The 12,162-nt window shown below is 39.4% G+C and overlaps 1 protein-coding gene and 1 long non-coding RNA gene across 3 annotated transcripts in view; both read left to right on the top strand.

Moving 5' to 3' along the window:
* The window catches only part of LOC127504128 (uncharacterized), a 366,868-nt gene that overhangs the window by 264,852 nt on the left and 89,854 nt on the right, over positions 1-12,162 (top strand). The gene's annotated exons all lie outside the window — the stretch shown is intronic.
* drd1b (dopamine receptor D1b) lies at positions 504-3,586 on the top strand. 2 transcript variants are annotated; one of them, XM_051878536.1, is made up of 2 exons: positions 504-1,459; positions 1,677-3,586. In XM_051878536.1, the coding sequence occupies exon 2, from the start codon at positions 1,803-1,805 to the stop codon at positions 3,141-3,143; it is 1,341 nt and encodes a 446-aa protein (XP_051734496.1). In that variant the 5' UTR covers positions 504-1,459; positions 1,677-1,802; the 3' UTR covers positions 3,144-3,586. The 2 variants fall into 2 exon arrangements, with proteins under 2 accessions (XP_051734496.1, XP_051734495.1); XM_051878535.1 differs by having other exon boundaries at positions 1,599-3,586.

Here is a 12,162-nt window from a genome sequence, read left to right as displayed (position 1 = left end):
AGTCTTAAAAACGCTAAGAGCCGCATGACTGTCATGTTTGCGTGCTTTTCTGGCGGGACCGAACTTCCTCCTTACGTGATTTTAAAACTTAAAACGGTACCCAGATTTTTACTATGATGATGGATAGCCTAATTGTTATATAATTCAGATGGGCTACAGGTTATTTTTATGGTATGCCAAAAAGTGTTTATTTTTAAATGTGATCATTGGTACATTTTACCAGTATTTACCATACTTTCAATACAAAGATTAAAATATGAAAAATATGCAATATGAAAATTATTTTTAAATAAAAGAATTTCCTTTAGAAAATACAAGATTTGGTCTTCAAAAAGACTTTTTCCAAAAGGTACATCTTGAAAAAGGGGGGGTCGTCTTATAATCAGAGTTGTGTTATATTCGGAATAGTATGTTACTAATCACGATGGAATAATTATTTAATGAATGTGAAAAGGAATTCAAAAAGATACTATTCACTATTGGATTGCTAACTAGTATTTTTTTTTTTTTTTTTTTTTTAAATAAGAACTAGTAATATAAAGACAAGTTAGTTTGAAGAAATGCATGTTAAAACGGCTTGCCATAACTTAAGACCTGTCAGAGCTTGTCTGAGAAAGCCCAGCACAGAAGACTGCAAGCCTTCTGAAAAACTCAAGCAAACTGCCAAAAACAAACCTGACGATGCTCAAGACTGTTTGCATCAATCCCCAGAGACAGACATGCAACAGTGCATTAAACAGAAGTTAATATATAGTCTACTTTTAAAGCTAATTGGTGTTTTTCTTTATCTTTTAGTTTTTTAGTAATGCATTGTCAAGTTGACATTGTACGAATATGCACGCTCCACTGCCACTGCTGCTGCACATGTGATGCTGCGCGACCAGACGAGTGAGTATGAGCTGTAATTCCACATGATGTACTTGGGATGACAACAGCCTTTCCATATAAGGACCGATGCAAACGCTTTAAAATCACTTTTAAGTAAAACTAAAAGAAGGAATATGTTTTTCTTTACGCGCAAGATGGAACGGGGACAAATCGGACGGCTGAAACGTGAAAATTCGAATCGAGATGCGCTGAACGCAACACAATACTGGATGTATACAGGAACGCACCGCAAAGAGGAATGAAAGACTTTTTTTTTTTTTTGCCGGTTAAGTGAAGCCCTTTGGCAAAGCGCTTGATAAAAGGAGCGGAGAAATCTTGTTATGAAATGCGCATCTCTTGTTTCTCAAACGAACTGTCACCCGTTCTCTCTGTAACAGAGTCTGCTTTGGGAACAACATGACACGGATGCGCTTCTGCTGTCATTAGCGGGGACAAATCAGACCAACGCAGCGGCAATCCGGTCAATACTATCGATAAGCTCATATATAAGGCTAATCATCACGCCTGCCTATGTTTGCTTAAACCTGTTTGGGAGAGTATGCTGTGGGACGATGAACAAACTGCTGACAAGGTATGAAATCAGAAACATTATTTAAGCAGAAACATTATCTTAATAAGATGCTAATATGTTTATATATTCGATTAAGTAATTACTAGACTAAATGTATGTCTTTTTTTCTTCTTTTGGTCATAATATGTTCATTGGGAAGGTCTGTGGGAGATCATGGATCCGTTTTTGAGCTCCTCAAGAGATTTTAACATTGAAATTATGATATTTGTTTTGCAAGATGACTGCTGCAGTCAGCATAGCGACGGACAAAGCAGATCAACTAGTTGCTCCGATTCCTGTGTAAGCACTCTTGGTTTGGTCTGGAATTATGGGGTGACCGCTCATTCGACTCGGTGAAAAAGCCATGGATGTGAACTACTCCACGGTCCTGGACAGCAGTGTGTCGCAGCGCGATTCGTCGAAGCGAGTTCTGACTGGTTGTTTTCTCTCGCTCCTCATACTGACCACCTTACTGGGCAACACGTTGGTCTGCGCTGCCGTCACGAAGTTTCGCCACCTGCGCTCAAAAGTCACCAACTTCTTTGTTATATCGCTGGCTATTTCTGACTTACTGGTGGCCATTTTGGTGATGCCATGGAAAGCGGCCACCGAGATTGTAGGTTTTTGGCCATTCGGCGCCTTCTGCGATGTCTGGGTGGCCTTTGACATCATGTGTTCCACCGCCTCCATCTTGAATTTGTGCGTCATTAGCGTGGACCGCTACTGGGCCATTTCTAGCCCATTCCGCTACGAGCGCAAGATGACGCCCAAGGTGGCGTTCATCATGATAAGTGTGGCGTGGACGTTGTCCATCCTTATCTCCTTCATCCCAGTGCAGCTAAACTGGCACAAAGCCCAGACAACCAGTTACACGGAGCTGAACGGCACCTACGGCGAGCTTCCCCCAGACAACTGCGACTCCAGCCTTAATCGGACATATGCCATCTCCTCTTCCCTGATCAGTTTTTACATACCCGTGGCCATTATGCTGGTTACTTACACCCGCATCTACCGCATCGCCCAGAAGCAGATACGCCGGATCTCTGCGCTAGAAAGAGCGGCCGAGAGCGCCAAGAACCGCCACAGTAGCATGGGTAACAATGGCAATATGGAGTCCGAAAGTTCCTTCAAGATGTCCTTCAAGCGTGAAACCAAAGTTCTCAAGACCCTCTCGGTCATCATGGGCGTTTTTGTGTGCTGCTGGCTGCCTTTCTTTGTCTTGAACTGCATGGTTCCTTTCTGCAACCCGAACGAGAGTGCCGACTTCTTCTGCATCAGTTCCACCACCTTCGATGTCTTCGTCTGGTTCGGTTGGGCCAATTCCTCACTCAACCCCATAATCTATGCCTTCAATGCTGACTTCCGCAAGGCGTTCTCCATCCTGCTGGGCTGTCATCGACTTTGTCCGGGCAGCAACGCTATAGAGATTGTGAGTATCAACAACAACGGTGGCCCTCCGTCTACTTCTCAGTATCAGCCTAAGGGCCACATCCCCAAAGAGGGCAACAACAGCAACTATGTGATCCCTCACAGTATCCTCTGCCAGGAGGAAGAGACCCAGAAGAAGGAGGACGACTCTGGGATAAAGACCTTTGAGAAACTGTCACCTTCCATGTCGGGGAATTTGGATAGCGATGCGGAAGTCTCGCTAGAAAAGATCAACCCCATAACACAAAACGGGCAGCACAAATCCATACCCTGCTGAGTATTGGGTGAGATCTGACCCCAACAAAGAATCCTTGTTTCTATACAGTACGGAATCCAAAAAAAGCTTCACTGAGGACCTTAATAACAATTCTTGGACTAAATGAAACTTGCGGAAAACAAACGAATGTTCCAATTGAAGGCACTTTATGCTGGATAACTATCTGCAAAATATTCGCAGCATTTATTATTGACTTTAACAGGTCAGTTGTCGCAAGACATCAATGGAAAGTAATGTGAATAAACCATGTATGCATATGTATACATGTTATGAATTTGAAATGTGTATACATGTGCATGCCCATGTGGTTGTGATAAAACTACTGTTGTTAGTATAAGGACAAGAGTTAGGTCGCTAGTAAAATATCTTGTAGGTGAGTTTACGTAAAATGGCTCACAAGTAGTGAAATTTGGTTGACAATAAAATGTACATAGTGTTGTTTATATTTTTCACCGTTTATCAGAGTTGGCTAAGTCAACATCTCCATACGCTGCTAGTTGTGAAATTGTATGTGCGAACCACCCCATAATGTGACTTGAGAGCAGTAGCCATTCTCAACCTAGTCTTCAATGTGTGCATTGGTGTGATGTCAAAGAAGTCAGGGGGCAGTGGATTTTTCTGCTATGTGATTTATCAGCTGTGGAAGTGGCCATGATATTTGGATGTAATTTTTAATGCTTAGATGTCAAAGACATTACTTACCCAACCCAACCCCCTTCCTCACCGTTAGCCCTACACATGTCACAGTGCAGGACAGCACAGGGAAAATATGATCCCAGCAGTCGTTACCTACACTTCAATTGTCATTATTCTCACATATATATTTGTGTCCATCACAGGGTGTATTTAAATGTTAGAAGAAGTCTCCTAGTTCTGCTTCTCCTCTTTAAATCCATCCACTCTAAACGTACAAAAGTAGTTTCAGGCACCACGGCTGCCTTTAAACAGTTTCTTTTGCCAACTCTACGTGGATGAACTTTGCTCTAGGACAGTGTGGAATACCGCTAATGCACAATGGAAAAATGTAATTACAGTATCTTATGCAACGCATCTGTCCAGCCACCCAGAAAGCTGTTGTGACCTTGCCGAAAACACCATAGGAAGCACTCTGTAGGTCTTTCTAGCGCTTCAAAGCATATCCAGGATGAAAACCATCTTGCATCATGCATATAGTTATTGTGCAGAATCCAGCCCCTGAACTGTTATGTCAGCTGTCAGATTACCAACATATGTCACATCCTAAGGTACATTGTCTCTCAATTTGCCTTGGAACATTTGAACCATTTTAGCTCATTTTTCCAAACAGAATCTCTGGTGTATAAACTGCCGTCCCACTTTTAATAATTTGTTGAGCTGTTTTGTTTGGTTATGTAACTGCCCTTGATCTAAGTTAATTCCAGGGCCTACCATCCAGCGAGCGCTTCCCATGAACATCGGGATTTGACCGAACTGACACGCATGAGCTTGTTCTCAGAGTGCATTAGGAAAAAAATGCAAGAGAGATGCAAACCAGACCAACATGTTTACTCTAAATCAATGACGGTAGCTTTTAGATCAGTTTACCCATTTTTAGCTGATCATAGAAACCCATTTAGCTCATAACTGAGAGCAAATCTCTTATATTTTGCCTTCAATAATACTCTGTGCCAAAATGCTGAGAACATCATGATCAGCAGACTTCCTGCCAGCGTCCTTCTCTCTTACTCTAATATTCTCCTTCTCTCTAAAAGCTTGACAGAAAGAACTTCAGCTGTTCTGTATGTTTGACTCCAAACTAGGTAACATACAGTAAGTGAATATATACGAAACGGACTTGGACAACTTTGAGAGCGAGACTAGATGAACAGAGACTTCAGTACACATATTTGTCTAAAATTGGACATGTGCTCCAGGGAATTTTCCAAAAGACTCTGTTTACTCACCTGCCTGTCAAAGACCCGTTTTTCATAATGCTGCTATGGAAATATTCAGCTATATGTTTTGTTTAATTCCAGAAAGTTTGTCTTAATGACCTTCACGTGTCAAACGGCGTTTGTAACTCAAATGCTAATGTTGGAATATTTAGGATGGTTGGTTTCAGCAGCATTCAGTTAAGCAACATCAGATTTATTCTCTCCAATGAGGTGATTAGCATTTAAAATGAACCCCGGTGACATTCTGAAAAGTCCCAGGTGCTTCTTTTATTGCAAATGCTAAGGTATTCCCAGAACTGCTGGGGAACCACGGGTAGTCCTTTAATTAGAAGTGAATAACATAACAGTGGGCCAAGTTTCTCGTTTTCTTTCTTACCAAAGATTGCAGGTTTACCTTTTGATTTTGCAGGTGTTGCTTTATACAAAAACCAGTGATTTCAGGTTGAGAGCTGTCGTTTTTTGTCGTTTCTTTTGGAGGAGGCTGAAAATGACGGTGACAATGGCAAGAACTTACGATACTGTGTGACAGTGGCAGCACAACCCCCTTGAAACATAACTTTATCAGCTGCATTGTACCACTGTTTATGGACATTCATTCCAAGGTGATACAAAAAGGATTATTTGACACCTTAACCTCAGATGCTCAACGAATATGCGCATTGTAACATAAACAGGAGAAAAAACTGTGTTGTAAGATGTTAAAATAGAGATGTGAACACAAGTGCTTTTTATCTTTAAGTCCTTAATTGTGAGTAGAGAAAACAAATGTACATGACGATTTCATGTGGGTTTGTCATGCAGTTAAAGCACTGTACCGGTTTCCGTGATCCCATCAAGTAGGATGTGTTCCTGGATTAACATGTTTTGTTTGTCCTGGAACAACATTCTTGTCCTGATGTTAGCATGATCTACCCCCGAAACCAGACGGAGACGATTGGTTGGGAATGTTTTTGAAGCCCCAACCTCAGCCTTGAAGGAATATTCTGAGTTCAGTACAAGTTCAATCAACAGCAACCACATTTTCCAAGAAAATAAGTTTGACTCATCTCTCATTTTCCTAAATAATGATAATAATAAATACATTTTAAAAATCAGTGTTACAGTAAGGCACTTTAAATGGAAGTGAACTGGGGACAATTTTTGAAGGGTTTGAAAGCAGAAATGTGAAGCTAATAGTTTTATAAAAGCATTCTTCTGTTAAAATGTGCATTATTTAAGATGTTAAAATCATTTAAATAATTTTTCAGTCATTTTTGTGGCAATGACACTGTAAGACTGGATATAACTTTACACAGAAAGGGTTTTCACACTAAAATCATGCTAACTTGCATATTGTGGCTATACTTTTGAAACTGAGTATTTCATTATTTATGGATTGGCCCCATTCACTTCCATTGCTTTTCTTAAAGAAAATGAGGGAGGAGTGAAAAAACAACATCACGCCACAAATGTTGTCGACTGAGCTTGCTCTGAACCCAATATATTCCTTTAAGCCTATGCCTTAGTGTTGTCAAAAGTACCGACTCGGTACCGCGATACCAAGTTGATACTGAAATTTTAAAAATGTGAGCGTTGTCAAGCAGATTCGTAAACGCCTCTGATTGGCCATTGTGTTCACGCACTCATCAGATATGTCTCTGATTGGCTACAATGATCAACGCTTCAAAAACATGTTGTAAATAGACATCAATGACGCTCTTCACCGAGCGCTCACGGACCGGTCCGCTGATAGACATCTGCTTTCAAATGCTCACGCTTTCAAAACGCTTTCAAATTCAAACACTTCTGTGTGCTTTCAAATGTGTGCATTGATCATTGTAGCCAATCACAGACATATATGTTGAGCACGTGAACACAACGGCCAATCAGAGTTGTTTTCGAATCCGCTCAACAACGCTCAAAGCGTCACATTTTTTAAAATTTCAGTACTGACTTGGTATCGCGGTTGGTACTTTTGACAACACTATTATGCCTATCCTCAAATCTAACCTAAAAATTGAATTGGTTGACAGGAATGTTGTTCCAGGACCATCAAGGATGTCGATCCGGGAACATGTCCTACTTGGCAAAGTCACTGACCGTCTCTGTACAGGTTCATATGTGTGCTGCAGTTCTTCAAGGTATACCCAACAAATTTATTACAGTACCTAGTTTACAGTTTGTATAAAACGGTCCCTTTCTATTTGCTAAATAAAAGTGTATGTTGTTTTTGTAATCTTGTTTGCTGTGTATTTTCACTATATGAATCTGTTATGAGGTATATGGTCACTGCCAATTCTTTATTTAAAGGTCAGCTCTTTGCAGAAAATCGATCGTTATTGATTACACCATCAATGACGCACTTTTGTCAGCTAGAAGTGTGTCCTCAATCGGGTAATTTACATAACATTTTGTATTGTGAAGGAAAATTCAGCTCCTTTGATTGATTACACTTTTTTTTAACCTTTATTGTTATTCTGTGGCCAGAAGGCTTGCACGATGACAGGTATGAGGAGTAATGCGACATGTCACAGGGGCCCTGGAGTGAACTGGAGTTAAGTGTTTTATCCGAGGGCAAAACAGGATGGTCAGAGGGGAGACCAGAATATTAGTATCAGTAACTCAAGGGCAAGAAGTAGCTCTAACTCCCCTGCCGACCCACCTGGATATGAATCACTGACATAGTTCACCCAAATGGATAAAAAAACATTATTTAATCACCCAAAACTGAATGACTGACATTTTTGGGTGAACTATCCCTTTAACACTCTTTGGATATCTGGATGTGCCCATTTTGAGCAGTCTGCGATCAGACTCTTATTATTGATTTAATATACATTTTAAATCTGGATGCAGGCAGAATTTGAACCTTGAAGTGTTATTCTACCCTGAAAGTTGGCGAAAAAGGTTTCAGCCCATAATGAAAATGCTGCATGCAGGAATTCAGCTTTATTTCAGATATCTGTTGAAGGTCAAAATAAATGAAGAGAAGACGTAAACTAATATTGTACAACAATCACACACATTCCTGTGCGGATGAGAATTAGTTTCCTCAGAGGAATCATGAGTTATCCAAAGAACAGTTGGTAATTTGCTACATAATTTATATTGAGAAAAACACAGATGTGTTCAATTCAGATGAGAATAAAATCATAAAGTGAGTCTGGGAAAAAAACAACAACACAAATTTACCTGACCTCCTCAGGGAAAACTGGTCCTCTCTGAATAGGACCATTTTAGAAACGACATACTAACAAAAATGTTGTCTTGAGATAGTTCAGCCAAATGAAAATTCATGTATACATTTTTTCTCCATACTTAGAAGTATAATCAGGTGGCTCTTTTTCATGCAACCAAAGTGATTTATACTTGATTTACACGAGATTTTAATGCTTTCAAGATCCAAAAAAGACAAAATGTGTTATAAATGTCATCCATGTCATTTGAATACTATATTCCAAGTCTTCTGAAGTCATACTTAACCTTTAATGGTACTTTTAAACCTCTCTTCTTTGGCTTAACAGCCACAAGTACTACTTTAGTTGCAAAGAAAAGAGCAGCCAGCACATTCAATGTCTCCCATGTTTCCCAAACGAAAAGGTGAAAAAATTAATCTAATGAAATTCTTTTATTAACCCATTTGTGCCCAAATTTTTCTGAATGGTTTCATGCATATAGTCGTGTTAATAGTGTCCTATGAGAACATGTTGTGCATTTATTTTCCCCGTGTTTTTTTTTTTTCTTCTTGAAAATCATATTTGAATGTGCGGCAACTATAGTTGCCGGTGGGCAAATATGTTGTATGCACCCCCTCAATGTAAAATTTAACTAGGAGGAGAACATTTGGCATCTAACTCAAAATAACTGATTCAACAGATCAATCTTTATTCATAAACAGATTTATTATGTATAAAAGTCGAAGAACATTCGATGTGAACCCAAGAAGGCTGCATCTAGCTTATAATCTCTTGAATATGAAAAAACAACAAATCTTGTCTTAAAGTGGTGGAACACAGTGCAGAACAAAGTGCAGCCATTAAGTTGCCCCAACAGGGCAGTGTGTATCAAAAAGTGAAATGAAAATAAATAAATAAAAATAAATAGAATGAAGAAAAAATTACACGGGACATGGTGGTGGGACAGTAGAGCTGTGGAAAGATTGCTCTCTCATCTCCTCCTTTGACAGATTTATTCATTTTATTCTATTTATAGAGATGTCAGTTAAAGGTTGAAGTTACACTCTAAAAAATGCTGGGTTAAAAACAACGCAAAAAGTTGGGTTGAAAATGGACAAACCCAGCAATTGGGTTGTTTTAACCCAGCCGTTGGATTAAATGTTTGCCAAAGCTGCTGGGCAGTTTTATTTAACTCAACTATTGTTTGAATTTTACTGCATTGCTTGCTTGAAATGAACCCAAAGTATGTTGGAAATTAACCTTTATTTAAGGTTTAATAAATGAGCATTTATTAATAAGTTAAATGAATAATAATTAAACAACAGACATATATTAAATTAGTTATTAATAAATGTTAACCTTTTGATTATTATTGTTGTCTCTTGTAATTATGTTTGATTTTTAATTTCCAACCTATTTTGGGTTAATTTTAAGTCAGCCATATAGTAATTTTTAAACAATAGTTTAAATAAAACTACCCAGCACATTGGGCAAACATTTAACCCAATTGCTGGGTTTGTCCATTTTCAACTCAACTTGGGCTGTTTTTAACCCATTATTTTTTAGAGTGTATGTTTTAGGTGGGATATTATGAAAGCAAAAAGCACTATAGTTGCAGCTTGGATTTTTAGTATGCCAAAAACTATAGATCTCTAGACTTGTCTTGTTTGGATGATTCTAGAGACCTTCATGATTATGTAGATATATATATGTCAACAAAAAATATTTATTAGTAACATGAAAATTACATTTCTTTGGGAGGGTTTGCCTTCGCCATGCTTCCTGGAAGTAGGAGTAGGAAGTTGATAGCCTCATGTGACAGGAAGGAAGTACCTTTTTTTTTGTTCTTGAAATCCTTTATAGTTTTCTTGCATGTCATTGAGACATAAAACATGGATAACATCTAGAAAAATACTTACAAAAGGAAAATGATAACTGTACACTGCGGCAACTATAGTTGCCGGTGGGCTCAAATGCATTCTCTCCAGTATCCATTCAGCAGAAAATGTTCCTAACAAAAGCTAATTCATAACATGTCTTCTAATTTCATATCCCTTTTAGATGTTGTCTATGATTTGTGAAGTTATGAATACAGAATATACTTTGTTTTGTCAGGTTATAGCATGCATAACTCTATCTGTTACAGCTGCTATTTTAGTGCTGGGAAACACTTTGGCTGTGTTCCCCTAGCCCAAGCAGTTTTACACATTTATTTTCATTTATTGATTTAGCAGAAGCTTTTGGCCAAAGTGACTTACAAATAAGAAAATTACAATAACTAATTAATCCAATAGGGACAAAACAGTACAAGCAATCCTTCCATACCATATTTAGTACAACAATAGAGCAGCAGTGTACATGCAAGTATTTATTTATTAGTTTGTTTATTTGTTAGTTAGTGCTCCAGGAAGACTTTTAACTCTTGAGTGTAGCCGATTAATATGGATTTTTGGTCCCACTTTATATTAGGGCGCCATAACTACTATGTACTACTTACATTTAAATTAATGATTTGATACAATGCACTTATTATGTACATACATGTTTTAGTTTTAGTCCATGTACTTATATTTTAAAAATACCTGCATGTAATTACATCTGTAATTAATTTCTGTAATTACATTTATAATTACACTGTTGACCCATCCCTTACATCTTAACCCACCCTTAAACCTACCCATACCACCAAACCTGTCCCTAACCTTACCCGTATCCCACCTCAATAGCAGCGAAGTGTTTTGCAATACAATATGAACACAATAAGTACTTTGTACTTATTTTTTTTGATGTAAGTACATAGTAGTTAAGGCCACCTAATAAAAAAAAAGTGGGACCAAATTTTTTTACCGAGCTAAAATACACTATAAGTTTTGGGACGCCTGCCTTTACATGCACATGAACTTTAATGACATCTCGTTCTTAATCCGTAGGGTTTAATATGGAGTTGGTCCACCCTTTGCAGCTATAACAGCTTCAACTCTTCTGGGAAGGCTTTCCACAAGGTTTAGGAGTGTGTTTATGGGAATTTTTGACCATTCTTCTAGAAGCGCATTTGTGAGGTCAGGCAGTGATGTTGGACGAGAAGGCCTGGCTCGCAGTCTCCGCTCTAATTCATCCCAAAGGTGTTCTATAGGGTTGAGATCAGGACTCTGTGCAGGCCAGTCAAGTTCCTCCACACCAAACTCGCTCAGCCATGTCTTTATGGACCTTGCTTTGTGCACTGGTGCGCAGTCATGTTGGAACAAGAAGGGGCCATCCCCAAACTGTTCCCACAAAGTTGGGAGCATGAAATTGTCCAAAATGTCTTGGTATGCTGAAGCATTAAGAGTTCCTTTCACTGGAACTAAGGGGCCAAGCCCAACCCCTGAAAAACAACCCCACTCCATAACCCCCCCTCCACCAAACTTTACACTTGGCACAATGCAGTCAGGCAAGTATTGTTCTCCTGGCAACCACCAAACCCAGACTCATCCATCGGATTGCCAGACAGAGAAGCATGATTCATCACTCCAGAGAACTCGTCTCCACTGCTCTAGAGTCCAGTGGCGGCGTGCTTTACACCACTGCATCCGACGCTTTGCATTGCACTTGGTGATGTAAGGCTTGGATGCAGCTGCTCGGCCATGGAAACCCATTCCATGAAGCTCACTACGCACTGTTCTTGAGCTAATCTGAAGGCCACATGAAGTTTGGAGGTCTGTAGCTATTGACTCTGCAGAAAGTTGGCAACTTCTGCGAACTGTGAGCCTCAGCATGCGCTGACCCCGCTCTGTGATTTTACGTGGCCTACCACTTCGTGGCTGAGTTGCTGTTGTTCCCAATTGCTTCCACTTTGTTATGATACCACTAACAGTTGACAGTGGAATATTTAGTAGTGAGGAAATTTCATGAATGGACGAATTGCACAGGTGGTAACCTATCACGGTACCACGCTTGAATTCACTGAGCTCC

This window comes from Ctenopharyngodon idella, chromosome 21 (assembly GCF_019924925.1).
Source record: "Ctenopharyngodon idella isolate HZGC_01 chromosome 21, HZGC01, whole genome shotgun sequence".
NCBI classification, from domain to species: Eukaryota; Metazoa; Chordata; class Actinopteri; order Cypriniformes; family Xenocyprididae; genus Ctenopharyngodon; species Ctenopharyngodon idella.
Note: the sequence above shows the minus strand (reverse complement) of the source record. Positions and strands in the feature narration are given on the sequence as shown.

What these genes read in the sequence shown, in the direction of transcription:
- drd1b (XM_051878536.1), top strand. Translation starts at nt 1,803, where the DNA reads ATGGATGTGAACTACTCCACGGTCCTGGACAGCAGTGTGTCGCAGCGC.